The sequence below is a fragment of the Protopterus annectens genome, chromosome 2.part1 (genome assembly GCF_019279795.1).
Source record: "Protopterus annectens isolate FY-2018-M chromosome 2.part1, PAN1.0, whole genome shotgun sequence".
Taxonomy (NCBI): Eukaryota; Metazoa; Chordata; order Ceratodontiformes; family Protopteridae; genus Protopterus; species Protopterus annectens.
In genome coordinates this window covers 881,474,407-881,501,122 of record NC_056729.1, presented here as the reverse complement: position 1 = coordinate 881,501,122, position 26,716 = coordinate 881,474,407, and the positions used below count along the sequence as shown (strand labels likewise).

At 40.1% G+C, this 26,716-nt stretch overlaps 1 protein-coding gene across 2 annotated transcripts in view; it reads right to left on the bottom strand.

Annotated features, from left to right (window-relative positions):
• Positions 1 to 26,716, bottom strand: part of NEIL3 (nei like DNA glycosylase 3) — a 622,290-nt gene that overhangs the window by 74,712 nt on the left and 520,862 nt on the right. The window contains exon 9 of one of the 2 annotated variants that reach the window (XM_044062524.1): positions 22,871 to 23,045. The exons of the other annotated variant lie outside the window; for it this stretch is intronic. Coding sequence (XP_043918459.1) covers positions 22,871 to 23,045 — 175 coding nt within the window. The remainder of the gene's footprint in view (positions 1 to 22,870; positions 23,046 to 26,716) is intronic. 2 annotated transcript variants of the gene reach the window in all.

Below are 26,716 nucleotides of genomic sequence, written 5' to 3'. Positions count from 1 at the left end.
TGCAGTGATACTGCCCTCTGCACAAACTGGCAAGCTCTTTGAGCAGCTGTGAACAGTGGGAGACTGTGGAGAGAGTTTCCTACACAGGGTTTTAAATTGGAGAGGTTTGCTTATATACAAGGCACGGGGGAACCATGTTTGCGTTTTGGCTTTCATAACAGCAGGATAAAAGACCTTTGCACAGTTAATACCTCAGGCCAATCAGATAAAAACGCAAACTTCAAACCAGCAGCTTTCCACTTGGATGGGTTAAATTCAGCTCTGCTCCTACCAGAGCGGAAAAGAACCCTCAATGCAAAACAAACTGGTTTTGAGCTCAAGTGCAGTAATAAATGCTTTACAGAATTCCTGTAGTAGCAAGAATCCTTGGAAATAAATTTCACTAACCCTAAGAAATGCTCAGCAAAATACAGAAAAAAGTGCACAACGTAAAAGAATATTTTGGCAGACTCAAGAGAACTTTGGCAAACTAAGAATAGTTTTTGCAGGACCAGAGGAGGTTAGGGAATATTAGAATACTGTTAAAACAACTTAAGAGTAGTACGGTAACAGATTGTTTCTTTAACAAGTGCATGCTGAAAAACAGTGATTAATTCAATCAAATTAATAAATGTAGCACAGTTAAACAGAAGCGAGACAGAGCAACTGCAAAAACAAAAAAAATACTTTTATCAGCTTTGTAGGTGCAGATGGTTTAAAAGCAATTCAGGTCTTGTAGTCAAAGGTATCCAAGCCAGGCACAGGGAAGCTCCGAATAAATGTGCACAATCTCAAAAAAATAATCATTTTCTATCAACAGGATGAAAGACTTTTACACAGTCAATACCTCAGGCCAGGAGATAAAAACACAAACTTTAAACCGGCAGTTTCCCACTTGGATGGTTTGAATTCAGCTCAGCTCCCAAAAGAGTGCTAAAGAACCCTCAATGTAAAACGAACTGGCTTTGAGCTTCAGTGCAGTAACGAATGCTTTAAAGAATTTCTGTAGCATCAGGAATCCTTGAAAATAAGTTCACTAACCCTGAGAAATGTTCAACAACATACAGAAAAAAAGTACACAACTTAAGAAAATATTTTGGCAAACTCAGGAGAACTTTGGCAAACTCAGAAGAACTTCCAAAGACATGCGTCTGAAACGTTACTCTCCGGGCCTCTGTTGAAAATGGGCTCTGTCCCATTTTGAACTTTCCAGATTAAAAAAAAAAAAGGTTATGTACTCACCATAATGTTCAGTCTGTGTTGTCCATTTTCATTCTTCCTCAACCTGTGGGGTTTCGGATCCTAAATGGTCGCTTTCCAAAGCTTTAGTGTCCGAAGGGCGAGCTCCTAGCCCTACCCATCATGCCTCACTACCCCAAATTACCTCAGATCGAGTTTGCCGTTAACAACACGTACAACCTCTAAAGAAAATTATATGTATACGAATATACAAAAATACATACAGAGGTATTAAAATCCTTTTCAAAGGAAAAGCAGACTGCAGGATCTCAAACAGGAACAGTGGTTCCCATAATCATATCCATCAGGTCCCTATAGACATGAGGAAGAATGAAAGTGGACAACACAGATGAAACGTTATGGTGTGTACATAACTTCTTTATCTGATATTGTCATTTTCATTCTTTCCTCAGTCTGAGGGTCAGAGTCCCCAGCTACAGTAATATTGGGTGGCCCTCATGGAAGGATGTTCAAGAGCATTGCAGAACCGCGATATCCAACTTGTAGTGTGAAATAAAGATATGAAAGTTAGACCACGAGGCAGCTGCACAAATATCATCAATTGAGACCCTAGAACAAAATGCTTGGGATGTTGACATGGATGTGGTAGAGTTGGCTTTGACATGTGTGGGCAAAGATATTCCCTTAAGATGCATATACAAAAGAAATGCAATCTCTTAATCACTTGGTTAATCAGGTGTTAGAGATTAGCCTTCCTTTTCTGATACTGGCAAAGGATAAGAACAATTGGTCAGACTTTCTGAATGATTTTGTCCTGCCTAGATCAAAACGTAGTTGACTATGAACATCTAACAGACGAAGGTCATATTCTCCCTTGTTTTGAAAACTGGGAAAGAAGACCAGTAGGTTGATGGACTAGTCAATATTGTTCACTGTAGTAGCTTTGGGTAAAAAGGAATGGTTGGTACGTAAGGTGACTATCTTTATGGAAAATTAAATAAGGACTTTTGGAGGTTAGGGCTTGTAATTCAGAAACTTTCTTGCAGAAGTATCAGCAACCAAAAAAACAGTTTTCCATGAAAGGAATTTCAAATCCACTTTGCTTGAAGGTTCAAAAAGGGGATGGACTAGTATCTGTAGAATAAGAGTTAAATCCCAAGGAGGGCGGTATCGTTTACAGGAGGGCGAAGTAAGAATGTACCTCTAAGAAAAGCTTTACACAATTTTGAATACACAATTTTGAATAAGCAAGAGACAAATTTTCTCCAATGTGGTAATTTGAGATGGCTGCCAGTTGTACTTTTGCAGTAGAGTAAGTTGCCCCATTTTGAAAAATATCAGCAAGGAAATCTAGGAGTGCAGGAATGGGAGCAGTAAAGGGATCCAAATTGCTTCTGTTTAGCCCATATGAAGAATTTTTCCCATTTGCTCTTATAAATTTTCCTAGTGGATGTTTATGGGAAGAAATCAAAATCTTTTGGATGGTGGATGAAAGTCTGGAATATCTAGCCATCATCGGAATTGGAGAAACTATGCGGTTAGTTTTAGGCCTGGAAGGTTCGGGTGAATCTGCCCTACTGGATGGGACAATAGCTCTAGAATAGATTCCAATGTCCACAGAGGGCAGGTCAGATGAGATCAAAGGAAGGTGAACCAGAACTTGTCGAGGCCAGAAAGGAGCAATGAGGATTACTCTGCTCTTCAACCAGAGTGCTTTCTGAGGTAATCTGGGAATTAGTGGTAGAGGTGGGAATGTATAAGGTACACCAGGTGGCCAAACATGAACTACAGCATCTCTTGGGGACTGTCCCTGAGGAAGAACAGGGCAAAGAACCTGCTGCATTTCTTGTTGTGAGGGGATGCAAAGATTGCAGCAGGGTTGACTCCATTTGTGAAAGATCATGTTTGCTACTGATTAGAGACTGCTCATGAGGCATCAGTAAAACGCTGCTCAGGCTGTCTGAAAAATTTTGCACTCCCCTGGAATGTGCATTGCAATTAGGAAGCAATTGGTAGAGATTGCCCACTGCCACACTCTCATTGCTTCTTGACACAGGGGATAAGACCGGATTCCTCCTTGCTTGTTGATCTTCTTGACACAGGGGATAAGACCGGATTCCTCCTTGCTTGTTGATGTACCACACAACTGACATAGTCTGTTTGTACTGCAATAGTCCCTAGAGGAAGAAAGCTGTGTAGGGCTTGCAACACTAGAAGGACCGCTGTCATTTCTGTAACATTGATAAGCAAATTGACCTCTTGTGGCATCCACGTGCCTTGGACCATCTGTCCCAGGATATGTCCCCCAGCTGGGAAGCATCTGTGGTCAACGTGACATTGTAAACCCCTCACAAATAGAGCAGGGAGTTTCAAGACATGCAAGGCCCAGACAATACATACACAACCTGTGGGAATCAGATAAGGGAGTCCTGTGCTCACAGGAAGTGCACTTTTTAAAGCCCAACGGCTTATCGGACATGGAAAAGAAAAGAAAGGAAAAAGGGAAAGTAAGGTCCTGCAAAGAACAGACCAGCGAACGGCTTATTTTTTTTTAAATATAGGAACCAAGAATATAGGGGAAAGAGAGAAGAAAGTACAGCAAAAAAAAAAAAAAAAAAAAAAAAACCAGAACTCTAGCACACGGATCACTATGCTTCTTGACAGAGCGGCAAATGAGATATGGGGTAATTTGGGGGAGTGAAGAATTATAGGTAGGGGAGGAGCTCAAGCTTCGGAGACTAAAGCTTTGAAAAGCGGCCGATCAGATCAAATGTTAAATAAATAAATTTTGCAATTTCAGAGGAATTTAGGCAATATTACAATAATGTTAAAACAACCCAAGAGCAGTACAGTAACAGATGGGATTTCCTTAACAAGTGCAGGCTGAAATCTTAATGATAAATTCAACCAAAAAAATAAATGCAGCACAGAAGTGTTAAATAGTACTGAGTCAGAGCAACTGCAAAAAGTACTTGTATATCAGCTTTGTAGGTCTAGATGGTTTTAGAAGTAATCCAAATGTAGTCACAGGTGTTCAAGCCAGGTGCAGGGAAGCTCTGATAGTTCTCACATAAAACTCACAGAAAGGATGAGAGGCAACAGACTCTGAAGGATCAGCATATTGAATCTTGGTCCTTTCAAAAACAGATTGAGAAATGACAGATTTAGCACTGGTCTCCATTAAAGGTCTTACTTTTGCACCAGAAACATTCTAAAATAGACGCCTTTGCCATTTTGGTCTTATGGCACTGGTTCTAAGAGTCCTAGGATGAGTACTTATTGATGAGCCAGAGAAAAGAAATACTGTCTTGTTCACAGTGTAGGGAAGGATTCCCCTGAAAGGAGGTATTTGTATCCAATGCCAAATGTAATTTTCCTTCATCACTCAACACCCAAATTCCACACCAATCTGTTTCCAAAGGGGGGTGCGAAGAGTCAAGTTTATCAGATTCAGAGAGGAGTGGAAGAGGGCAGAATGCTGGTATAGTCATTCTGACGTATTAGACTGTCTCTTTTTTGGAAATGACTTGTTTCTTGTTGTTCACCTCCTTGCCATTTTTTCCCATTTGCCTTAGGAAGACAGGTATTGCTTGTTCTCCTTAAAAGGAAAACAGTATTTAGAAGATTTAAAAAGGGGGTCTTGAAAATTCTTAGAGACCTCCTGAATCAATTTTCCTCTTTAATCAAATTGTCCGAGGACCTGAGTAGCAGATGGGCAAAGCAAAACCTTAGTAGAATTTAAAATTTCAGACTTCTAATCACCAAACCTTTGCTTTTGTACCTAACCATATCTCCTCAAAACTTCCACAGCATCAGTGGGCCTAGACACAGTATCTGCACAATTATACACACTATTTAGATACTTGAGCAAGATTTGAAAACAATAGGATTCAGACAGATACTACACCTTCTAAAGGAAATGTTGCAGATAATTCCCTCAAACTTTCTGAACAAAACAGAATACACTTCCACATATGTGCCTGATATTTAAAGAATTCTGCAAGCTGAATCTGTCCAGCACCTTGTATTCCCTGTCCACAGCTGAAGGGCTGTTAGTAACAAACTGCTCCCAGCTATTGAAGATGTAGAAATTACTGCTGGTTCTGTCCTAAGGTGACAGAACAAATATTTGTTAGTCTGAGGTACTTTTGTAAAGTCTACCTTTTTGGAAATTGAAGTCTGAAAACCAGGATTATTACAGGCAGCATTAAATGCATTGTCCAAAGCTGGCAAAATAAGAGGGATGGGAGTGGAATGAGGTATATTCACTTGCAGCATAATTTAACTCACCAAATCAGGGGAACCTCCACTTATTCCCACAAAATACCTCATTCATCCAATAAAAAAAGTCTGAAAAAAGAAAATTCCTCAAAAGTGGAGAGTGAAGACCAAGTTTCTGCAGAATCATAGTTATGAGGTTGGGAGCCTCCAGGAAAAGAAGCCCTTTCCATGTCAGAATCCTCTCTCAAACTTTCCTGAAATTTTTTTTTTTTACTGATAGAAATTAGTACCATGATTAACAGCTTGTAATTACTGCTTAGCTAAGGTAAGAAAATCATTTCTATCAGATACCATCTCTTCAGATGAACAGCATTTAATATTTAGTTTTTTTCTTTACAGGTTTGGATGAAGACCAACTTGGAGAATATATTGCTTTCTGCCCAGTCTAGAGGTCTCTTTCCCCAGCTAACTGGAGCAACTTCTCCTGGAAGGAGCGTCTTTCTGACTTAGAGAACATAGTTCTCACATGCCCTGACTGGACAATGGAACAGCCAAAGAGGAAGTGGCTGACAGATGTGAGAAAATCAGATATAGTGGTCCATGAAAAGACAAAAGTAGCATTGATCATTGAAATCAATACATCCAGTTACTACATTGTCCTGCGCAGAGACACAAAGTTATAAAATATCAGGATTTGCAGGCAGAAACAAGAGCAATGTGGAAGAGAGATACCCAGACAGTTCCAATAGTAGTTGTAGCAACAGGTCTTATAAAAAAGAATCTACAATCGTATTTAGGTATGTTACCAATACATGTAACTCCATACCAATTGCAGAAGGAGTCATTACTGGGCACATTACAGGTGCTGCAAAGAGCACTTCTGGCGGACATCAAAGATTGAAGCAATATTAATTTCATTAACTTTAATTGTACTTTGACTTAGGAATGGGGTCCATTCTGCCATGGTAGCAGAAACACAAAAGACTTAAGAGAAATTAAAAAGTAGCGGATTCCCTGTTCATGACGGCTGAAAGGACTAAACCAAAAGAAACTGGACAGGTAAGTAAATCTTCTGAGAAATGACAATCGGACATTACAGATTCACCCATCATTGGCTGAGCCCTCTAGGTCAGCAAGTACTCTTTGGTAAGTTATTTTTTTCTTTCTAGGTACAGCAGAAGACAGTATGCATCTATGCTATAACTGGGAAGATGTCTTGAAGACGGTACACTTTGCAGGAACACTTAGAAGCTAAATTGTCAAAAAGTGTTCACAAGCAGCATGCTTAAACTTACACTCACACAGTCCCCTCTCACACCAATGCATAAGCAGAACATTAAATTCCTGTTAGAAACCCTTTTGTCAAAAACTTACTCTGACAGAAAAAATGGCAGAACGTTATCATACAGTATATACAAGCACAAATGTACCCCATAACATTCCCTGCCTATATAAAACACTTCCCAACACTAAACTTTTAGTTAACTTACAAAGTTTATATAAGAAGTAACCAAACCAAAGAGAATGCTGCAAAAAACAAAACTCCACCAAAAGCAAGCAGCTAAACAGGCAAAAGGAAGCACAAGCACCGCCAACACACAATCAGAACAGTAATCCTCCAGGAATGAGCACGTGTAGGCAGTAACAGTAGTAAAAGTTTTATTTAACGTACATCCACTTAAAAAACGTTTTCGTTGTTAAAACAACTTCATCAGAATAAAAACCACCCCTCACCACATTCATTTTATATACAACTGCTCAAATTGATGCAATCAAAATTTAAAGCAGTACATACTTAATAAATGGTTTATGTATATATAGCCCAAACCATATTAACAAAAAATAATAATGAATGCTGTAAAGGGCATCGCCATTGCCATAAATAAGTTTTACTAAAAAATGACTAAAAAATTATTACATAAAAGCATTAAACTATATAACTAAACCAGTATAATTTTAGACAAGCCTCTAAATCATTAAATACATACAAGTTCCACAGTGCAAAGTAGGAATCCATGACCTTACAATTTATCAGCTTTTAATTTTAAATATGGGGCTATAGAAATAGAATCATTCAGCCCTGGATATTTGTTTGATTCTAATAAGATCTGCCAACAGGTCTCTTTGTGAGATAACAGTGCAGACCAATTACCCCCCCTACTGCACTGTGGGACAGATTCCAAAACAAAAAACTTGAAAAAGGCCCCTTCACAGGTCAAAGTATGTCTGAAAAGCGCATTGGTGTTGAGTTTTCTCTGTATATCATACGCCTCCTTAGTTGCCTCTCCGTCTTGCCGACATAAAATGCCTGGCAAACACCAAGTACACCAATCCTAAATTACAATTGTACAAACCATCTGACCACAACTTTCTGTTTCTACTTTCCAAGTACAAACTATCCTGGTCTATTGTATATTTAAGCAAACGTCCTTTCTTTGCATATTTTTTCTTTTCATCTTAGTATTCTGTTCAAGAGACCTTTTGACATTAAATCCTTTCCTATATACTACTTTACATGTCAGGTCCTTGAAATTGGCCAAATCCGTAAATTCTTTGAAATCATTAAATTCCCTCTCAATGATGTGCCTGATCTCTCCTGCTTGCTGACTATATTGTGTAATAAACATCTGTTCAGGGCTAGATTTAACTTGAAGCCCATATGGTGGAACATCCTCAAAAGATGTCTTGGCCTTCCCCAATATAGGGGCAAAGCGGCTAGATCTGAGATTTCTGACTTCCTCAAAAACAGAATTGATCAAGGCTGTAGGGTACCCCCTTTTCAAAAAGAAGGATTTTAATTTCTCCCCTTCCATGACAAAATCAATTTCTTCTGAGGTCATACGGGACACTCTTACATACTGCCCCTTTACAATGGATCTTTTTTGGAATTTGGGATGGGAACTGGTATAATGAAGATACGCATTAGAGAATGAAGGTTTCCTGTAAACACAGGATTTAAAACAATCATTCATTTTACTAAGGGAAACATCCAAATAATTCAACTGTTGGGTGGTGTCATTGTAAGTAAGAATTCCGTGGTATTATGAAGATATGCCACAAAGTCATCTATGCGGTCCCGTGGTCCAACCCAAAAAATGCAGATGTCATCCAGGAACCTTGAATAGTGTATCCAATGTTTAGAAAATTCACTATTCATAATTTTGTTCCCAGATGGCCAAAATCATGTCTGCATAGATGGGGGCACAATTGGCCCCCATAGCTACCCCAGAAACCTGCTGAAAATATTCTCCTGAAAAATAGATATAGTTATACTTTAATACCAGTTCTAATAAGTGTAACACCAAATGGACATCATTGTTGGTCACCCCATTACACCCCCACAGGGCTTCCTCAATCCATTCTAGCCCTAAACTGTGGGGTATCACGGAAAAAAGATCAACAACATCTATGGTGACGAAGAATATATCGGGTCTAAATAGATCTGGCGTAAGGCCAAGACATCTTTTGAGGATGTTCCACCATATGGGCTTCAAGTTAAATCTAGCCCTGAACAGATGTTTATTACACAATATAGTCAGCAAGCAGGAGAGATCAGGCACATCATTGAGAGGGAATTTAATGATTTCAAAGAATTGGTTGGCCAATTTCAAGGACCTGACATGTAAAGTAGTATATAGGAAAGGATTTAATGTCAAAAGGTCTCTTGAACAGAATACTAAGATGAAAAGAAAAAATATGCAAAGAAAGGGGCGTTTGGGTTGCTAGCACAATGTAAATATACAATAGACCAGGATAGTTTGTACTTGGAAAGTAGAAACAGAAAGTTGTGGTCAGATGGTTTGTGGCCTGCCGTTCTTGCCAGGCATTTTATGGCACGGAGGCGCAACTAAGGGAGTATGTGTATGTCTCAACACTTCATGTTTCACGTATATACAGAAAACTCAACACCAATCGCAGACATACTTTGCTGACCTGTGGAGCTTTTCAAGTTTTGTTTGGAATCTGTCCCACAGTAGTAGGGGTAGTAATTGGTCACCTGTTATCTCACAAAGAGACCTGTTGGCAGATCTTATTAGAATCAAACAAAAATTAAAAGCTGATACAGTCTTAACTAGTTTTGGTTTAGTGTTTATAATTAATTTTTTAGTCATTTTAGTAAACACTTATTATGGTGAAGTTAGTGGCAACAGCATCATTTACAGCATTATTAATATGGTTTGGGCTATATATACATAAACCATTTATTAAGTATGTACTGCTTTAAATTTTGATTGCATCAATTTGAGCAGTTGTATATAAAATGAATGTGGTGGTGGTTTTATTCTGATGAAGTTGTTTTAAGTGGATATACGTTAAATAAAACTGTTACTGTCATTCCTGGAGGATTACTGTTCTGATTGTTGGTGTGGCGGTGCTTGTGCTTCCTTTGCCTGTTTAGCTGCTTGCTTTGGTGGAGTTTGTTTTTGCAGCATTCTCTTTGGTTTGGTCATGGAGGCAGGCTCAAGGAGTCCTGGTACTGTTGCGGCGGCTAGTGTGGAGGAAAGCGAACAATTTGCGGCTTCCTGGTCACGCCAACTCACGGGACAGTTAACCCAACTAGTGCAGTTACTTACGCCCTTGGGTCAAGGGTTACAGACGGTTATTTCCGAACAGCGGGAACTGCTCAAGGCGTTTACAACCAAAACTGCTGGTAAATCTATGCCCTGTGGTTCCAAATCCCCTCGAGATGTGTGCGATACAGCAGACCAAGGTGCTTCCTGCAATTTTGCCCGTACTCCGGCTGTTTTTCGTCAACTAAATGAGGAAATTACAACTGTCGAAATTCCTCACAATACATCTAAGGAATTATTGCCGCCTTCTTCATTCCAGGACTGGGTGGCTTACAAGCCGGTTTTTTCCTTCCGAGAGGACAATGTGAGTAATCTAAACAACAGTTCTTTTGCTGACAATATGCGTTTGCTTCAGCAAACGTTACATAAATATAAAACTTTGGAGCTGGACAACTTGTACTTACAAGAATGTTTTAACAAACGTATAGTCCCGAAAGGACTACGGGTATATAAATACCCACATCATGTTGAGCGTGGCAGTGAATTTCACTGCGAGCTCATTAGACTTTTCGATGAATGCGGGTTGGGAATTGTTAAAGCTATTATTAAACGGAATGAAATAGATATGCAAGTGTTGTACAAAGATATTTTTAAATATCATGATTTGATCAGTGCTGATTTACTTTTCACCATTGAGGTGGAAAAACAGAAGTATTATGAGATGAGAAAACACATTGACCAACAGTGTAACATTGTTTTAAATCGTAAATACAAAAAATTAAATAGAGACCTAAGGGAGTATGCAGAAGGCAGACAATATCCAAATCCCCCCTTGTTTAGGAATGGGTATGGGCCACCCTCAACCCCCAGGGATTATCCCAGGGCTGTTCCGGAAACACCTCCACCCTTGGAACCTCTCCCGCCCATGGGTAATTCTGAGGAATCTTATCAGGAAGATTTTTTACCCAGGAGATCGGAGCGTTTACGCCAACAGGCCTATCAACACCAGATACATGGTCCACATATGGGGATGCACCAGCAGGAGGGGAGGGCACCTCCTTCCAAGGGCTGGAGGGGGAAACAGAGAGGAGACAGAGGGGATTGGGAAATGTAGAGCAGATTGTGGTTACTCCTATTGGCCAATATTACAAATATTCCCTCAATGATTATCATATCTATAACTATAGTGATTTGGTAATCACAGATACATGGTTCTCTTTATTTACCAAAGGATTTAAATTTGTGCCTAGCAGGGGCTGTAGCCTTGTTAATACCATGTTGGATGTTAAGCTTTTCATACGTAGATTAAATTTGCAATACATTTTTGGTAATATTTCACAACCACATGCAGTTAATTTAAAAAAATCGAGTTCGTACAACCCCCCTTTACACCCCCAGTTAAAAAACCTTGAGAACAGGATTGAGCAACATATACGGAGGAGAGTTGGAAAGAATAGATATTCTTCCAATCTGAATACAGCTGAGCTCAATCTCTTGGAAGAATTGGGGGGTAATTCAGGGGTCCGTGTTATGGAACCTGACAAAGGGGGTGGTACAGTGATTATGGACCAGCTTATGTATGAGACTAAAATGCACAATCTTTTGATGGATACTAACAAATATTCCATAGCTTCCTTGAATGAGGTTCATATTTCTTATAAAAACATTGACCTAGCCCTAAAGGATCTTTTGGACCAAGAAATTATCGAAGTAGACATCTATAACTTCCTGGAAAATCCTCACCCTAAGGTACCCGTTATTTTTGGGGTACCCAAGGTACATAAATTGATGGAGGACCCCCCTATGCGTCCAATTGTAGCAGCGCAGGGGTCCAAAACCCACAATTTATCTAAATTCTTGGATTGGAAGTTGAAACAACTGTGGGGTAGGCAAGAATATCTTCTTAAGGATTCATGGGAATTCCTTCGAAGTGTTACGCCAGATCTATTTAGACCCGATATATTCTTCGTCACCATAGATGTTGTTGATCTTTTTTCCGTGATACCCCACAGTTTAGGGCTAGAATGGATTGAGGAAGCCCTGTGGGGGTGTAATGGGGTGACCAACAATGATGTCCATTTGGTGTTACACTTATTAGAACTGGTATTAAAGTATAACTATATCTATTTTTCAGGAGAATATTTTCAGCAGGTTTCTGGGGTAGCTAGGGGGGCCAATTGTGCCCCCATCTATGCAGACATGATTTTGGCCATCTGGGAACAAAAATTCGTCATGAATAGTGAATTTTCTAAACATTGGATACACTATTCAAGGTTCCTGGATGACATCTGCATTTTTTGGGTTGGACCACGGGACCGCATAGATGACTTTGTGGCATATCTTCATAATACCACGGAATTCTTACGTTTTACTTACAATGTCACCACCCAACAGTTGAATTATTTGGATGTTTCCCTTAGTAAAATGAATGATTGTTTTAAATCCTGTGTTTACAGGAAACCTTCATTCTCTAATGCGTATCTTCATTATACCAGTTCCCATCCCAAATTCCAAAAAAGATCCATTGTAAAGGGGCAGTATGTAAGAGTGTCCCGTATGACCTCAGAAGAAATTGATTTTGTCATGGAAGGGGAGAAATTAAAATCCTTCTTTTTGAAAAGGGGGTACCCTACAGCCTTGATCAATTCTGTTTTTGAGGAAGTCAGAAATCTCAGATCTAGCCGCTTTGCCCCTATATTGGGGAAGGCCAAGACATCTTTTGAGGATGTTCCACCATATGGGCTTCAAGTTAAATCTAGCCCTGAACAGATGTTTATTACACAATATAGTCAGCAAGCAGGAGAGATCAGGCACATCATTGAGAGGGAATTTAATGATTTCAAAGAATTTACGGATTTGGCCAATTTCAAGGACCTGACATGTAAAGTAGTATATAGGAAAGGATTTAATGTCAAAAGGTCTCTTGAACAGAATACTAAGATGAAAAGAAAAAATATGCAAAGAAAGGGGACGTTTCGTTGTGGGTGCTGCGCACAATGTAAATATACAATAGACCAGGATAGTTTGTACTTGGAAAGTAGAAACAGAAAGTTGTGGTCAGATGGTTTGTACAATTGTAATTCTAGGGGATTGGTGTACTTGGCTGCCTGCCGTTCTTGCCAGGCATTTTATGTCGGCAAGACGGAGAGGCAACTAAGGAGGCGTATATACGAACACGCCTATGATATACAGAGAAAACTCAACACCAATGCGCTTTTCAGACATACTTTGACCTGTGAAGGGGCCTTTTTCAAGTTTTTTGTTTTGGAATCTGTCCCACAGTGCAGTAGGGGGGGTAATTGGTCTGCACTGTTATCTCACAAAGAGACCTGTTGGCAGATCTTATTAGAATCAAACAAATATCCAGGGCTGAATGATTCTATTTCTATAGCCCCATATTTAAAATTAAAAGCTGATAAATTGTAAGGTCATGGATTACTACTTTGCACTGTGGAACTTGTATGTATTTAATGATTTAGAGGCTTGTCTAAAATTATACTGGTTTAGTTATATAGTTTAATGCTTTTACGTAATAATTTTTAGTCATTTTTAGTAAAACTTATTTATGGCAATGGCGATGCCCTTTACAGCATTCATTATTATTTTTTGTTAATATGGTTTGGGCTATATATACATAAACCATTTATTAAGTATGTACTGCTTTAAATTTTGATTGCATCAATTTGAGCAGTTGTATATAAAATGAATGTGGTGAGGGGTGGTTTTTATTCTGATGAAGTTGTTTTAACAACGCGTTTTAAGTGGATGTACGTTAAATAAAACTTTTACTACTGTTACTGCCTACACGTGCTCATTCCTGGAGGATTACTGTTCTGATTGTGTGTTGGCGGTGCTTGTGCTTCCTTTTGCCTGTTTAGCTGCTTGCTTTTGGTGGAGTTTTATATAAGAAGTACATTTTCTCACCAAAAATAGCCTCCCCCCCAAAGAGCCCGGAGCTAAAAATAGTGGTCCCTGACAGCAAATTTCTGATATTTGAAAGAATACTGGGTTTCTAAAAAGGGAAATGCAGCTAAAAGCCTTATTTAAAAATACCACTTCTTTTAGGGGCAGCATATCTGTGTGTAAGAGTTTCCCATTGGTGGACTTATCTGCCAGAACTGAAACTGAAGGTCAGCTGTTGTTCCAGTGACGCCTCTGAAGCTGCTTCTTCACAAAGTGGCAAGAAACTACTGAAGAAAGCTTCACTCTGGCTGCTGATTTCCCTTCACAGGGCTGTCCAATCAGCAGTCAGACAGAAGGTGTGGCATGTGGGAGGGAGCCAGAGCTTTATGAAACAAGCTGGTGTATCTCATTATGTGGAATGTTCCTCATTTGGGGTCTTAAAGTTCATGTTCCTTGAAGTTCCACATTGAAACAGTATGTCACACATTCAGTGTTGGGCATTTTTGCAATGGTTATCTATGGTAAATAGAACTAAATCACATTAAGTTATTAAAAAAAACTTTCCTATAAGAAAAAATAACACATTTTAACCATCCTATGAGCTTCTTAGTTGAAGTTGTTAGTAAACTGTTAGCAAGTATCCCACATTTTCCCAGTTTGTTCCACATTATGAGAGTTAGTGTTCCTTATTTTGGAGATGGACAATTGAGAGCTAGGCAGGCTGGTTGCTGTTTCCTGGACAGGACAAAACCCATACAGCTTAGAGGCTACTGCAGCAGTGAGAATGATGAAGATCTCAGAACACTTCATTTCTGTAAAACAAACCAGTCAACAGGCTCAACTTCCAGAGCTGCAGTCAACACTGAACTTCTTGGAGGAAGGAAGTGCTGCACACCAAAAGTCTGGAAATGTGTGATACCTGGTGAGGGACTCACTCCAGGGAACATGTCTTCAAGGAGACTGCAGGAACATAATCTGGGTGCTTACAAACTGACAAAGGAGTGTCTTTATTCACTGGCTACAAGGGAGGAATGGCTCACTTCTTCTCTTTAACCCTTAGATCACATATTTCACACAAGGAAGAACATGCAGTAGTTGCTTGGCAGGGTGGGAGAGCCAGCATCCATTGGTGAACCTCCCCCCACCTGATCCCTCTAGTGTCTGTGCTCCTTATCTAACATAGGAGGTAATCAGTGCTTCATTCATCTGTGTTACACTGCCAGGCTCAAACCACAGTTTACTGAGGATGAACACACTAGTTGTGGGACCCAGAAGGCTGCTTTGTCAATGGACGTGCCTCAAGTAGGGTTAGGCTAAAGCCTGGGGTTGCACATGGGACCCTCCCACTGATCTCCACCTGACAGACAAAACACAAGTTTTTTTTTTTGCGCTCTCCATGTGGCACGGCTGAACCACTGGCAAATTGTGGCAGTGCTTCATGTCATGCTCCTTCCTAAGACATAAAGGCAGTATTGGTTCAGGTCCAAGACAGAAAGCTGATGGCCAAAGAGACACTGTACGGATATGTATTACGGTATCAAGTGCAGGAACCTTTCACTGGTATGCATCAAGATCAAAACCGAGCAAATGGCATACAAGACAAAAGAAATGGGGGGACTAGGCAAGCTTAATAGTCAAAGGATGTTTAGTGGCACAAGACACATGCACCCTGAGCTCAGCTTCTAAGAAGAACATCAAATGGTGTCTGGTGGAGCATATTATCTAGTCTTAGGACTCAATGCTTCCTGACATTATATCTCAAAGTTCTCTAAGGGATGTCTGAAAGTCCTAAGCTGTCCCATAAAGTTTACCCATTAATTTAGAAACAGAAGGAATAGAATCAGAATGCTTTCAGGCTGCCTCTTTTAGGATGGCTACAAAGAAAGTGAAACAAGATTTAACATATTCTTCACACACATATGCCTTTAGGTACTTCTTTGGCAGGGTCATGGAGGATCTGGACAGTCTAGACATCTTTTTTTCCATAAAGCAGGAAGAATCTTGTAGACAAAGAGAATTCACCATGTCTCTTAGCTTGTAAAGAGGGACCTGTAATTCATTTTCAAGTAACCAGTCATATCCGAAGGGAGGACATGAAGCAATAAAAATCCACTTTCTACAGCATCGTCAATAAACCTAGTGAATACAGGCATTAAGGGGTGATGTAGGCAAGTGACCAGCAACTATGAAACAACCAACAGGGCTCAGACAAGCAGATGCCAGTAGGAGTGGAATTAGTTGGGAGGTTTTTGTCTATGGTGGCTGCGAAAGGAGTCAGTACAGTAGAGGTCAAGCTACACTCTGCAGAGTTACTTGATGCAATATACTAATGTGGACATGCTTGGTCACCTCTCACCTCAATACTCGCTGTTTAACTGGGAACCATTTGGCTCTAACCAGCACCAAACAGTAGTGCTTCACTTGGTGGGAGGGGAGAGCAAGGATGATGAATTTGTAAATGTTTTCTGAGTTGGACAGCAGGGTGTTCATATTTGTTTGTGTAAGGAACAGCAGTGATAAAAGGAAGCTCATATTCTAGCCGTATTAGTAGGATACTTATCCGTAAAGCTACTTCTATCTTCTGGAGAGTGGAAATGGAAGATTTTCTTTGCCCAAAATAGCTGCTTTTTGATCTCCGATTTTTATTATGTTTACGTACTGCTTGAAATTCAGACTTTGGTCAAACCAGATTTCTTAGTATTATAAGAATTTTAACAGTTGCAATTGACCTTATTTTGGTACTGTGTAGGCACCAATTAACTGAGACAAAGGATGTTTTGTGTTGTGTTCAAAAAAAAATCCAAAGATTTTTTATTTTTATTTTGAAAGTGTTCACAATAAACTTACCTGGTAGCAACATAGAGAAGCTCTTACAATATTTTCATGCTGTTCTTTACCAGCTTAGCAAATAACTATGCCATTTCCATCAAGTATTATGGATAGCTGGAGGAGTGGAATTTATGAAAAGGGAACTATAGTGATGGCAGTGCATATCCTTGCAGGACGCCTTTGGAAAGAGGTGCAGTGGCATATGTAGAAGAACCTATTTGCACTTTGAAAACTGAAAGGTCTTTAAACAAAAGAATGGAATTCTTACTGCATCCTGAGAAGATTAGATCTGGCATTACAAATATACTATATGTCACCATTTCTTTTGATTCCATTTGCTCAGTGCTACCACTAAGTGTTTATGCCAATGCCACCTTACTATTCTCATTCCTTCTGCTCCCCAGCACCAGTCTCCACCTCAGGAGCGGAGTCAGCCTGTATAGCACAAGAAACTATAGACAGGCATGGGTAGCCAAAGACATTGGGCCCAGCAAATTTTACACCGCTTTAGTCCAGAACCACAAGCATAAAAATCAAATGCATGCAGTGTTCAGGTGCATAACTCCATGCTATCACCTTCAGCTGTCATTAGACCCTAGTACAAACACCACTATAGGATTCAAGAACCAATGCAATGTCCAGGTGAGTGGAAAAACACACCATATGTTCCAAAAAAGAACGGCAACACAAAAACTAAACAAAATGTTTTAGTTTATTGGTTAAGCGCTTTCTTCCCCTTCAAAATGGGAACTTCATCAGAACAAACTTCCTCCCCAGATCGTCCGTTAAAATACAAATCATTCAATTAAATGCAATAAAGATGTTAATTAAACAATCAGTTTCTTAAAAAAAAAAACAGTATTTAAATACTTAACCTTTTAGGTTTAAATTCGTAATGCTCTTTTCTTTAACACAGGCAGCAAAGATAAAAAATCATTTAATCCTGGTTTACTCAATGCATTTAACTTAATAATCCAGTAAAATTCCCTCAAATCTATATTTAATTCCCACCAGCCACCTCTAGGATTTGGTCTAATGACCTCTAAAATGCCAAAATTAAATTTTAAAAAACCTTGACATTCGGTTGAATGTTTAAATAAGGAATTGTTCACATTACCCTTTGATATGGCATAAGTATGTTCGTATATTCTATGCCTAAACTTCCTCTCTGTTTTACCCACATAATAAAATGAACAGGCTTGACAAACAGCAATGTAAACAATGCCTTAAGGATCACAGTTACCTTTCTGCAGAAAAATATCCTTGTCGTGTTCTGTTATGTGTACTGTGTCATAGTTCAAAACATACTGGCATTGGTTACAGTGACCGCACCTAGTAGTTCCTTTCAAACACATGTTCTTGGGTAAAATATAATGCTCCGTTAAATATTTAATGTTTTTTCCAACTTTGTAAATACAATTTGGTACATTTCCTAAGGTGTTGAAAATCTCTGTAGTCCCTTTAAAAATAACCCATTTCCTTTTAATAATTTCTTTCAACTGTTTTTCTCCGTTGCCATAGGTAATGGTCATACTAGTTTTAAAATCTTTTTGGGTGTTGCATTGAGTTTTGTGTGAATGAATAATTTCTCCGCTAGCCAATAAAGGTTTGTACCTTGCACCCCACCCTCCAATAACTTGTTCAGCTATATTCTGTAACAAGTTGTTAGGATAGCCTCTTGCTCTAAATATTTCGGAAATAATAAAAACTTCTTGTAAAAATGTTTCCTTTTTTGAGCACATCCTCCCTGCCCTAACCAACTGTCCTTTAAAAATATTCATTTTTGTGTGAAAAGGGTGACAACTTTGAAAATCTAAATGACTGTTTGAGAAAGTTTCCTTCCTATATATTCTGGATTCAAACTTATTTGCTTTGTCTTTAATAATCATAACATCCAAATAATTTATCCCTTCTTCAGAAGTGCTGACAGTAAACTTAAAAAATGTACAAATTTGATTAATATATTGATAACAATTATTGAAACTGTTTTTTGAATCATGCCATAAAATAAAAATATCGTCCAGGAAACGATAATAAGTAAACCATTTCCGTGAGTAGGGACTCAAAAATATGTGTTTCTTCTCCCACGCATAAAAAACAAGGTTAGCATAAATGGGGGCACAAGCGGCCCCCATTGCCACTCCTTGTTTTTGCTTGAAGAACTCCCCTCCAAAAGTCTGGTGCAATCAGGATCATCTTTGGCTCTTCTTGCCTGGCTTTTATGAGTACCTTTGGCAGGAGAGGTAGTGGTGTAGGTTTTCCCAGCTGAACGAGAGGGCATCCACTTTCCATGCTTGTGGATGGTAACTCCTTGTGCAGAATTTTTGTAGCTGGCAGTTTATTGGGGATGCAAACAGATCTATGTCCGGGCTCCACCATTTCTGTGTTATCATTCTGAATATTTGTGGATTAAATTCCCATTCGTGGGGATCCACGATGTTTCTGCTTAAGTCGTCTGCCAGTGTGTTTTTCTCTCCTGGCAGGAATTGTGCTTGCAGATGAACTTAAGGTTTATAGCCGTGTTCCACAAGGTCATGGCTTGTCTGGATAGGGGGTAGGACCGAGTGCCCCCTTGCTTGCTTATGTACCACATAACTGTGGTGTTGTCTGTCTTTAGCAGTAGTTGTCCTGGATGCAGCAGGTCCTTGAAAGCTACAAGGGCATTTTGTACAGCTAGCATCTCTTTTTGATTGATGTGAAGATGCCTTTGTTGTGCGAGCCACGTGCCCTGAATACATTGGCCTGCCATGTGTGCTCCCCAGGCGTAATCCGATGCATCTGTTGTCAGTGTTTGCCTGGCTGTGGGTTGTGTAAAAGGCTGTCCCTTGTTGAGGTGACAAGCTTGAGCCCACCATTGAAACTCCTGTTTTAGGCAAGGGATTAGTGGTAAACTTTGACAGTGTTGAGACCATACATTCTTTAGGTACCATTGTAGTTTCCTCATATGCAGTTTGGCATATGGAATTAGTAGTATGCAGGATGCCATGTAACCCAAGGCCTGCAGAATTTTTCTTGCAGGGAGTTGGGTCTTTGTTGCCATCAATTGAAAGTATTGAGTCAGTTGTCCTTGCTTGTCTGGTGTGAGATAAAAGCCATCTGGGCTGTTGTGTTCAAGCAGGCACCTAGGAATATAATCTCTTATGAGGGCACTAGTTTAATTTCTTTTCATTTACTGTGTACCCCAGGCAACTTAACTTTTTTACAAACGCCAGATGCTCTAGAAGAATGTCCTTGCTCCCTGCTTGAATCAGGCAGTCGTCCAGGTACAGATAAATATAAATTCCTTTCTGTCTGAAAAATGCAATTACTGGTGCCAGGCACTTTGTGAAGACCCTGGGCGCAGTAGATAAGCCAAAGGGCAGTGCAGAGAATTGGTAGTGCATTGAACCAACTATGAATCTGAGGTATCTTCTGCAGTTTTGTCTGATAGAGACATGCAGGTATGCCTCCTTTAGGTCCAAAGCCACGAGCCAAGCTTTCTTGCCCAGCATGGGAAGAAGCTGCTGTAATGTCAACATTTTGAATTTCGGAACATCCGGTTAAGTGTTTAGAGATGAAAGATCCAGAATGGCTTTGTCCTTTCTGGGTACCAGAAAGAGTCTTGAGTAAAATCCTTGCCCTTGCTCCTGTGATGGTACCTTCTGGATAGCTTTCATATCCATGAGTGCTGCAATTTGTTTTTGAGCCTCTGCCCATTGATTTGGTGGCAGATTTGGCATTCCTTTTAACCTTGGCAGAGTGTGAAAGTGGAACCTGTAACCTCGAAATACAATGTTGAGAACCCATTTGTCTTTGGTGATCATTTGCCAATTTTGGTAGAAGAGTGCCAGTTTTCCTCCCAAGGGGGCTGCCAAGAGGGATTTGTTTGGCAGCTGTTGTGGGAAGTCAGTGGAGCTGCTTTTTATATGGTTGGGGCCTGTCTTCCCCTTCTTTTTGGCCTGATGCAACCCATTGTCGAGGCTTATAAGGACCTTGTGTTTGACCTCTACCTCTTGGACGTCTGTATCTTCCCCTTTGAGGTCTGTCTGTAATTGGAAAGCACCAATTCTTAGTTGGCCAGTTTCTGCTAAATCTAGGAGGCTAAACCTGTAAGAAATCTTTCACAGTTTGCATAGATTTTGCTTTATTCTCCATTTACTTTAATACCTCTTCTGCCTTAACTCCAAATAACACATCCTGCTGCAAAGGTGCATCCAATAATTTTGCTTTAACATGATCTGGTAACGTATGTTCATTTAACCAAGCATGTCTTCTAATGACAGAGCCTGTAACTGCTGCTCTGCAGGAGGCCTCTAGAGAATCAAAACCACACTGCAAAGTATGCTTTCCCACTTGTTCAGCTGCATGCAATAAATTCTGCATTTCTTTAAAATTAGGAGGATCTAATTCTGGAAGCATTTTCTGTTTTAACTGAGACAGTAAAAATTGCTGATATTTTAGCATGTGAAACTGGCAATTTTAGGCTCTCATTGCTAAAGCTGCAGATGTATATACTTTCTTTCCCCATCTGTCTAATGCTCTGGAATCTCTGTCAGAGGGAACTGGATTCTTTGCTGATGAGGCCTTAACTCCTTTGGGTCCCTGAGAAATAGTTTCAGGGTCAGCTACAGGGCTTTTAGACAGAAATTTATGTGAGAGTCAGGGACTCTGTAGTATATGTCAGGTTTAACAGGGGCTGGAGGTAAGGAATCCGGGTTTAAGCTGGATTCAGTATACACATCATCCACAATATCTAACACTGGCGGAATAGCAAGGGGTCTGTGTTGAGGTAATAAAAGGAAGTCTCGGAGCCTTTTCTTGGATTCTGAGTAATCCGAAATGCTCCCTCATGGTGTGTAGGGTTTCCCTAAAGGAGTAGTCCTCAGGTGGTGAGGCTGATGGAATTGATTCCTCAGCATCAGAATCCTCATAAGGGGGTAAAGAGTATCTTAGGTCTGAGGACGAATCAGAAGAGATGGACACCTGGTCAGAGGAGTCATAGTCTGCATCTTGCCTAGGCCTTTTATCAGGAGGGGGATGGGACCCCCTGATCAGAGTGATTAGGTCTTCGGCCATTTTGAGCATTTGTTTCTTAGGCATGGAGGCCTGTCCTGGAGAATGCTGTATTTGTTTCTTTGATTTTAAAGGAGGCTTAGATTTAGCTGAGGGTTTAATGCTTAACTGAGTAGGTCTGAAGACACCCTCTAAAGCTGTGGGTTGCTGAGCTACTCCGGATCCCTCGGAAAGGTTAGTCTCGGTAGGCTGAATAACTTGTGCGTCCGAAGGCCCAGCTATCTCCACGTGGGAGTCAGAGGCGGCCTGTGGTTCTACAGAAGCGGTCGTCAGGGGCTGCGAAGGTGCCTCACTGAAAACTGGAGAACCGGCGACTAGCCTAGAAGAGGCTTCATCGTCAGTTTTAGGCCTCGGATGCCTATCCTTGTCTTTGCGCTTTTTGTGTATTCCGGTCGTCGGAAGTTCCGACGGCATGGTATAACTGAATTTTCTACCAAAATAATGTCAGGCTAAATCAAACAGACGTTTAATAGTGCGCTTGTTAAACCTAGCACAAAACCGACAACCACTGACGTCGTGGTCTGGGCCTAGGCATGGGATACAATAGGAATGGAAATCCTTATGAGGTATTTGCTTCCCACAAGAAATACAGTTATTAACTTTTACTGACATCGGACTGAGGCAAGAAAATGTTCCCCCAACGGGGTACTTAGCTTTGTAGAAGACTTCGGTACTGGATTCGGAATGAAAATCTCAGGAGACTGCCAACCGGCACTTGCGAACTGCTTTTGCTTCGGGCACCGCGCGGCAAGAAAGACTGAAGAAAATGGTGTCGGCTGCATCTTATATACCCCTGTCACACTGATGTCAGGGAGGAGGCGACAGCAACCGACGCCGGACCAAGACTTTGAAACTCGGGCCGACTGGGGAACCGCCTGATGGCAGGATAACCCAAGTGTAATGACTGCAGCAGTGTAACACGATGAACATTTTATAATCTCATAAGTTTCTCTATCTACAAAACGTTCATAAATAGTTGTGAGACCTGCTAAGAAGATAACATGGCATATACAGCAAATAATTGTATTCACTCCTGCTGTGGGTATATGCAAACATATAGTCATTTCCTGCCCTGACTCATCCACAACGTGGGGGGGGGGGGGGGGGGACAATTATGTTTTTTAATGAGTATAAAAATTGCAGTTTGTAAATACTGAAACAAAAAAACTACTTACTTCAAAGAACTCGCACTGAGTTTCCTGGGGTAGAGAACAAACATAAAACTGTCTTCCCTTGTTCTCTCCATCCTTTCTCACGACTCTCAGGACAGAGGGGAGGTGATGTTTACTGCAGTGAGGATTTCCAGACTTTACAGCAGTAGTTCCATTTGTTATATTAATGCGTTCTGTGCTGTAATAAGATGTCTAGAATTATTACCAGAATATTGCATTCTTTACCAGAGCAAAATCAAGAATTAAAGTTCCTGCAGACCATTCTTGCAAGCATCAGCCAGAATTTAAAGTTGAAATGGAGTAGAAAAGAAATGTTTTGCTGCCACCTAGTGTTTTTGAAAAACTTGGCAAGAGATTTTTTTCCCCAAGTCATTCATGTAAAATGCACCCTAAGCTTCATAAAGTAAAAATGCAACAGAAAGAAGAAAAACATTGATCTGAAATTCTACTGATAAGACATGTAAGGTGATTGAAAAATGTATTTATACAAGACCATGAATGATTTGCTTAAAGGAACTGAGTGATTGACAGACGCATCCAAGTATAATTAACATGCAGGAAGGGTGGCATTACATGTACACAAACATAATTTTTAGATATGTTACAAAATATAAATGTAAAAGTAACTGCAGCTAAATATATTAGCACTCGAAATGCATTATTCAAAGACATAACACTAATAGCAGGAGTTTGTCAAATACCTTAGAGCAAAACCTGAAGGCTGCAAGCAAACAACCATCATTTACATAAGTTAACTTTGACATCACATTTAACAGTATGCTGGATACTTGGAACACTAACAGTTTAGAAAATGGGTCACAAGCTCTCCCAGGGGAAATCAAAACAAAAAGCTTGTGTTTCTGCAGTGCTTCGTATTATATTTATATATATATATACAAAGCACCAGAAAATTCTTATAGAATACAGGGTATGGCAAAATTCTTATCTTGAACTGTCATGCTCTGCGTAATACACAAGCAGAGGGATCCAGTAAATTAAAGAATTCAACCACTACGTTTGTCAGACGTTTTGATCAGTGTGTTTATATTTAAGTGTTTAAGGATGTCTGATGTAAAGGCGCACTTTAGCAGGCATGAGGTGAATGCTCCCAATACTTAGCAGCTTTCATGTGTCCATCTTGCTCTACTTGCATCCATTAACACAGGTGCCTCAACTAGAACTGCCACAAAATCATTAGAGGAGGGAGTTGCATAAACATGATAAAAACTACAAACGTTCTTGCCTCTTTTCCACCATTTGCCTGGTAAACTAGCAGTTTGACATTAGTAAGGTGGTGGGCATCCCCTTCTTCACAAACAGGAAAATTCCAGTAACATCTCTGTCTAACAAAGCAGAGATTAAGCAGCCTGCCCTAAAGCTTCTCCTGGAATCCCATCTTTAAAAAATGGGCACTAGGAAGAAAAGCCTTAAGGTGAACAGATGATATTTCACATTGTAAGTAGCTTAACTCTCGGTTTCCTTCTGAATACATTCAATAGCTTTTGGGGGGGGGGGGTAATCCTTTGGAGTCCCTTTGAAAATGGATACCACTGAGCCAGAATAACCCTGTCATTAATGTACAAACCAACAAACTACATAAAACACCAGCTCCTGCAAATACAAAGGGAGAAAAGAACACAGAGGCACTGACACTTTGTTGGCTAGATTTATAAAATATAGTGAAGACATCATGTGACCTTTTTCTTATTCAGGTGCCATACAAATGAACCAGAAGTCTGCCCTGATGAAGACAGGCTCAGGAGGCAGCATTTTCTCATAGGCTTTTAAGATTAGAAACACTATCCTCAGATGAAAAGACATTGCGTCAGAGGGGTAAACCACCCTCCTTTTTTAAATTCTCCAAATCTTTTACGTTTCTAATACCATGACAGGAATGGATCCCAGTATGATTAAAGCTCATGAAATCAGTATTGTTTCACTCTGATGTCAGCCAGTAGTGCTCTTTGCAGCACCTGCAATGTGCCCAGTAATGACTCCTGCAATTTGTATGGAGTTACATGTATTGGTAGCATATCTAAATATGATTGTAGACTCTTCTTTTATAAGAACTGTTGCTCCTACTACTATTGGAACTGTGAGTATCTTTCTTCCACAGTGTTCTCGTTTCTGCCTGCAAATCCTGATATTTTATGACTTTGTGTCGCTCTGTACACGTAGGACACTGTAGTCACTGAGCATAGTAATTTCAGTGATCAATGCTACTTTTGTCTTCTTTTCCTGGACTACTATATCTGGTTTTCTAGCATCTATCTTCTGAACTGTTGGTAATGGATGATCCCATGTGATGTAGACTTCTTCATTTTCTGTGATGCTTTGCAGCTCATGTTTTCAGTGTTTTTCAGCCACTTCAATACCATAATGTTTGCACAATCCCCACTGCAACAGTCTTGCCACATTATTATGCCTATCATAATACAGTCCTTCTGCCATTAATATGGTCGCAACCAGCAACGAGGTGTGCAACAGTTTCCAATTCAGTTTTACAAAACCTACATTTCTCCATTTCTCCCACATGCTCAATGGACATTGTAAACCAACGTGTACACAGCCCATTATCTTGGGCCGCAAATATTAACCTTTCATCATCATCTTCTTCTCTCGGCTTTTCCCGGTTAGGGGTCGCTACAGTGGATCACTTGTCCGCTTATGATTGGCAGTGGAGTTTTACAGTGTTGAGTTGCCAGCCCGGCGCCCAACCTTCCACAGAAGACACACACACACACACACACACACACACACACACACACACACACACACACACACACACACGCACATGCACTCACGCCTAGGGCCAATTTAGAGTGTCCAATCCACCTACAGCATCTCTTTGGGATGTGGGAGGAAACCGCAGCACCCGGAGGAAACCCATGTGACCACAGGGAGGACATGCAGACTCCACATAGAAGGCACCTCAGCCGAGGATTGAATCGGGGAACCTCTTGCTGTGAGGCAGCAACGCTAACCACTGCACTGCCACGGCCACCCAATATTAACCTTTCATCTCTTGGTTTGAATTTGCCTTTCCTTAACCATTCCTGCTTTTGTTCCTGATCAACACGAGGTTCTTCCAGATGTTTTCTATACTTACAACTATATGCATTTTCCACATTTCTTGCCTTCTCATCTGATCCTTCACCTTATATTTATTTATTTTTTTGCACATTCAGTTGCTGCCTGATTTTTATCTACTTCTGGTTTGATTTCCATTCCTGCTCGACACCGATATGCTTCTGCTAGATTAAGCAGAGAAGTCATCTTAGATTTATTCTCACGTTTCAAAACTTTCACTATATTTGGGTCTTGCGAGGTCAGCAGATATGTGTGGAGTCCCAGGATTGCAGATCTAGACATATAATCAATTTCAAGGAGGCCCATCCCTCCTTCAGAACAGGGACTATATAATCTTGGTATGCACTGATTTTTATAAATCATTTGGTGAGCATGAAGCATCCTTCTTGTTTTCCTACCTAATCTATCCAATATGTTCTGGGGCCAGTCAGTCTTTCCAAAACTCTTAAGTTAGGACAGGAAGAGCAAATTGGTTTATAGCTTGGATTTTATTCCTAGATGTCAGTGCTTTCAGGATTAATTTAAGTCTTCTGAAGTATTCCTTACTAAGTTTTATTCGCATTTGTTCATGTTTTATTGCTGATCCTACATCAATTCCCAAATATTTATAAACTCCTTCGTGCTCAAGTTCTTTTATATCACATTCTTGTTCACAACTGATGTTTTCCTGGTGTTGCAGTTTTCTTGCTTTAAAGGTTGCTTTTGCAAATTTATCAAGACCAAATGACATATATCATCCAAAAAAGTTTTGACAACTTG